At 59.3% G+C, this 5,000-nt stretch overlaps 2 protein-coding genes across 2 annotated transcripts in view; one reads left to right on the plus strand and one right to left on the minus strand.

The window, feature by feature from the left end:
* The window catches only part of ENH_00027790 (hypothetical protein, conserved), a gene marked incomplete at both ends in the record, with an annotated part of 8,291 nt that extends 5,142 nt beyond the window's left edge, over window positions 1-3,149 (plus strand). The window contains 3 exons of the mRNA XM_013579958.1: window positions 1,253-1,362; window positions 1,755-3,107; window positions 3,136-3,149. Of these exons, the coding sequence (XP_013435412.1) occupies window positions 1,253-1,362; window positions 1,755-3,107; window positions 3,136-3,149 (1,477 nt within the window). The remainder of the gene's footprint in view (window positions 1-1,252; window positions 1,363-1,754; window positions 3,108-3,135) is intronic.
* Window positions 3,150-4,923: 1,774 nt separating this feature from the next.
* ENH_00027800 (hypothetical protein, conserved) overlaps window positions 4,924-5,000 on the minus strand; it is a gene marked incomplete at both ends in the record, with an annotated part of 384 nt that continues 307 nt past the window's right edge. The window contains one exon of the mRNA XM_013579959.1: window positions 4,924-5,000. This exon is cut by the window's right edge and continues 307 nt beyond it. Within this exon, the coding sequence (XP_013435413.1) occupies window positions 4,924-5,000 (77 nt within the window).

The raw sequence follows: 5,000 nt of genomic DNA on the forward strand, positions 1-5,000 counted from the left end.
AGCTTCTCCAACCTTCGTTCCTTCCTCTCTTGTCACGTAAGGTGTATGCTGCTGCAGCTGTCGCGCACCCCTCCTTCGGTGCTGCTGCAGCTGCAGCAGCTGCTGGGGGCCTGCAGGGCATCTGGGGAGCTGCGCTTCCTGCAGCAGCAGCAGCAGCAGCAGCAACAGCAGCAGCTGGAACTTAAGCAAGACGCAGCCATTCTCAGAGTCAAGCAGAAGCATTGGGAGCAGCAGCTGCTGCAGCTGCAACAGCAGAGCAGCAGTTCCTGCTGCATCTCTATCCCTCCAGCTGAATTTCTCCAGGCCCTTTCAGCAGCAGCAGCAGCAGCAGCACCAGCAGCAACACCATCTGCTGCAACAGCTGCTGCAGCGGCTGCTGCTACGGAGCTCGCACAGACGCAAATTCAACATGACGGAAATGGGAGTCTTAGCCCTGCTGATAAGCAACAGCAGCAGCAGCAGCAGCAGCAGCAGCAGCAGCAGCAGCAGCGGGCTGCAGCGGCAGGCGATTGCTCAGAACAGCAAAGAGCAGCCTGTTTGCTGCAGATGTTTCTCAAGTCCATCGAAGGGCAATTTCCTCTGTGCATGCATGGAGATCGGAGCGGCAGCAGAAAAAGCAGCAGCAGCAGCAGCAGCAGCAGCAGCAGCAACAGCAGCAGCAGCAGCAGGAAGTCGTGGCTTGCAGGCTGCGTAGTGCACGTAGTGGACCTCCGGGGGCCCGGCAGCACTTCTATTGCAGAGGAAGCAGCAATTTTGCTGCTGAAGCGGCTTGGCTGTTTGCTTCACAAGGGCTCCTTTCTTCCGCAGCAGCAGCAGCAGCAGCAGCAACAGCAGCAGCAGCAGCAGCAGCGGAAGCAGCTGCAGCCTGCAACACAAACAGCCCTGCTGAGAAGGCGAACCACCAAATACAGCCTTTCTGCCAGCAGCAGCAGCAGCACGCAAGCTCAGCAGCAGCAGCAACAACAGCAGCACCAGCAGCAGCAGCACCATGTAGAGGCAGCTGCTGCTGAGGGCTCCTTGCAAGGCACCCGCGCTGCTACCGGCAGCAGCAGCAGCAGCAGCAGCAGCAGCAGCGGCAGCAGCAGCAGCAGGACACAGCTGCAGCAGCAGCAGTCAGAGCCGCCTCAAGAAGACGACAGCTTTGCACAGTGAGGAAGCAGAATTAACAGCTGCTGCTAGTTTGCATGCATTAACTGCTTTTCAGCTGCTGCTGCTGCTGCTGCTGCTGCTGCTGCTGCTGCTGCTGCTGCAGGTTTTCAGTTGTCGTCCTGCTAGGCAAGGGAAGAGAAGGGCGGGAGCAGCAAAAAGCAGTCTTGCCGGAGGAGGAGATTTTCAAGTTGCTGCTGCAGCAAGGCGTTGCGGGTGGGTCTTGCTGCTGCTGCTGCTGCTGCTGCTGCGCATGTTTTGCTGCAGCTGCTGCTGCTGAGCTTGCCGCTGCTGCTGCAGCGACTGTCGCTGCCACCACAGCGTGTTTCTGCTGCCGATTTAGATGCTGCGGTGTTTTTGTTTGCTGCTCTTGCTGCTGCCTAAAATGCTGCTGCTGCAGCTGCTGCAGCTGCTGCTGCTGCTGCCTTCGCTGCGACGGATTGAAGCCTGTGGTCTTGCTGCTGCTGTCGTGTCATTGGCAGCAACAGCAAAAGGGTTAACAAAAAGTAGAGCATATGGTTGGACACGCACCCAGTTCGCTGCTGCTGCCGTTGCTGCTGCTGCTGCTGCTGCTGCTGCTGCTGCTGCTGCTGCTGCTGCTGCTGCAGGGTTGATGCTGCTGGAGGGAGGCGCCCCAGCACTTGCAGAAGCAGCAGCTCGAGCGCCTGCGCCGCAGCAAAGAAGACTCTCAGCTCCAACCGAAAGCAGCCAGCGCAGCAGCAGCAGCAGCAGCAGCAACAGCAGCAGCAGCAGCAGCAGCAGCATGAGGGCTCAGATTGGCAAGGCCCAAGTGGCTACCTCGCCCAGCTCTTCGAGTGGCGAGTTGGCAGCAGCAGCTGCATTGGCAGTGAGAGCAGCGACTGCGGCAACTTCGCCAGCAGCAGCAGCAACAGCAGCAGCAACAGCAGCAGCAACAGCAGCAGCAGCAGCACGGGGTGTTTCTCTTGGCGCTGAGGCCCTTACATCGTTTGCTTTGGGCCTTTTGAATTTAGCAGCAGATTCATTTGGCGAAGAGCTGCAGGCTGCAGGTCGCCCCAGCCTAGGCACCAACAAGCAGCAGCAGCAGCAGCAGCAGCAGCAGCAACAGCAACAACAGCAGCAGCAGCAGCAGCAGCAGGGAAGCCTGCTTCAGGCAAGCCGAAGTCCTCCAAAGCCAGCGCTGGTTCGGCATAAGCAAATGCAGTTGCCACACGAGCAGCGGCAGCAGCAGCAGCAGCAGCATCAGGAGCAGCAGCAGGAGCAAGAGCAGCAGCTGGAAGAACAGCAGCAGCAGAAACAGCAGCAGCAGCAGCAAAGTTCTAACGCAGCTGTGAAGTATGCTGTGAGCCTCAGACCAGCAGCAGCAGAAGCTCCCTGCGCTTCGAATCCTGCTGCTGCTCCTTTCCTCAGCGATTTGTCTCACAGCTTTTCTTCCCTCCGTTTGTTTGCTGCACAAATAACCGGAAGCAGCAGCAGCAGCAGCAGCAGCAGCAGCAGCAGCAGCAGCAGCGGCACAAACAATCAGCAGCAGCTAGCAGGGCCAGGCCAGCCTTTACGGGCATCTCTGCTGCTGCAGCGGCAGCCACTTTCTCAGGGCGCTTCGTATGCTTCTCCAGGTGCAGCAGCAGCAGCAGCAGCAGCAGCAAATGTACCTGCAACAGCAGCAGCAGCAGCAACTGGCGCAGGCTGGAAGGGCGCAGACCGGTCTCTTGTACGAGATACTGCTGCGCCTGGGGAGCAGCAAATGCTGCTGCTGCAGCAGTTTCTGCAGCGCGTCTATGCCACGGAACAAGCTTCGCAGCAGCAGCAGCAGCAGCAGCAGCAGCAGCAGCAGCAGCAGCAATTAATGCCAAGCTACAGAAGCACAATCCCTCTTCCTCCCCAAGCCGCCGCCAGTGGGTCTCTACTGGGGCCAGCGCAGCAAAGCTTGAGCAGCAGCAGCAGCAGCAGCAGCAGCAGCAGCAGCATCGGCGAACTGCAAAGTAAGTCTTTTGCTGCTGGCCACCTCAGGCCACGGCGACTGACGGTTTCTGCTGCTGCTGCTGAGCATGAGGCAGCAGCAGCAGCAGCAGCAGCAGCAGCAGCGGGCGGTGCCTTCCTAACGCACTCTGCTACCCTTAGACGATGCACTTCCAACAGCAACAGCAGCAGCAGCAGCAGCAGTTCGGCTGCAGCAGCAGCAGCAGCAGCTGGGGGAAGCAGCAGCAATTCTCAATTTGCTGATTTTCCGAAGTCAGAACGGCCACTTGACGCAGCAACAAGGCTGCTGCAACTCTCCGCAGCAGGGAGCCCAGTTGAACGGGACGCGCAGCAGCAGCAGCAGCAGCAGCAGCAGCAGCAGCAGCAGCAAAAGCAGCAGCACCCCAAGCTGTTTAAAAGAAGAGGTTTTTTGCCCTCATCCACAGCAGCAGCAGCGCTTAGGCGGGACACTTGAATGTGCCTTTTGGGGTGTACGTACACCTCAGCGAAGGCAGCCGCCGCCGCTGCTGCTGCTGCTGCTGTTTGCCGCAGCAGCAGCAAGCTGTTGCTGCTGCTCCGCAGCTGCAACAGCAGCACGCCCAGAGGCTGCTGCAGGCTGCTTCTTGCGGCAGCGTGCGCTCTAGCGCAGCAGCAGCAGTAGCATAAGCAGCAGCAGCAGCTGCTGCTGCAGCAGCTGCTGCTGCAGCAGCTGCAGCAGCTGCTGCTGGGGGCCCCGACTGTGCATCGGGCCCCCTTGTTTGCTGCTGAAGCATCTAGAGAAGCAAAAAGTCCTGTTTTGTTTGTTTTTATTTCAAGCATGCGAATTGAGTCTGTCGCTAGGCCGACTGAGAGGCGCTAGCTGCTGCTGCACCAGCAGCAGCAGCAGCAGCAGCAGCAGCAGCAGCAGCAGCAGCAGCAGGCTTGCAGGCGTGTCTGTGCACCCGCCAGTCAGCCTGCTGGCACTCCTTAGAACAATAAGCCTCACAGCGGCAGCGGCTGCACCTTTTGGTGGCCTGAGGTGTACATACACCCCACGCGCAAGTGCATGCAGCAGCAGCAGCGGGGTGTACATACACCGCAGCTCCCAGCGCCTCCCGCAGCAGCAGCCTCGCGCTGCCTGCTGCGGACTGGCTAGCTGCCAGCTAGCTAGCTGCGCGGCAGCTAGCTGGCTACCTCGCTAGCTAGCTAGCTAGCTGTGGCTAGCCGCGTGCAGCTGGTTGGTCCACTATTTAGCTAGCAGGCCCAGGACGCGCAGCAGCAGCAGCAGCAGCAGCAGAAGCAGCAGCAGCAGCAGCTTGGCCTCAACTAGTTACACAGCTCGCTGCAGTTCTCTGGCTAGCTAGTTGTTCCCGGCCCCAGCTAGCTAATTGAGGAGTAGCTAGCTACCTGCCCTGAGCTGCCCGTACTAGCCTAGCTAGCTAGCCAACCCACAGCTAGTTGGCTGACCCGCAGCTGGCTAGCTAGCTCACAGCTAGCTAGCTAGCTAATGGCTTTCTGGCTAGCTAGCGCAAGCTAGCTAGCTGTGGCCTAACTGGCCAGCCCACAGCCTTCTGGCGAGCTAGTAGCTAGCTGGCGAACAAATAGCTAGCTAGCCCCCTGGCTAGCTACCTCGCTAGCTACCTGGCCAGCTAGCTAGCTATCTAGCTATCCAGCTAGCCACTGAGCTAGCCAAAGCGCGATAGCTAGCTGGTGGCTGGCTGGCCAGCAGACAGCTAGCTAGCTAGCTGGCTATCCTGCCCTAAGGATAGCTAGCCAGCTAGCTGGCTAGCTATCTAGCTACATGGCTAGCTAGCTAGCTAGCTGGCCAGCTAGCTAGCTAGCTAGCTAGCTAGCTGGTGGCTAGCTGGCACTGACCTTGTGGCCGCAGCGCCTGCACTTGGCCACGATCATTTCCAGCTTTGCTGCCATCACTTCAG

Source organism: Eimeria necatrix, genomic scaffold (genome assembly GCF_000499385.1).
Source record: "Eimeria necatrix Houghton genomic scaffold, Enh_scaff205, whole genome shotgun sequence".
Lineage (NCBI taxonomy): Eukaryota > Apicomplexa > Conoidasida > Eucoccidiorida > Eimeriidae > Eimeria > Eimeria necatrix.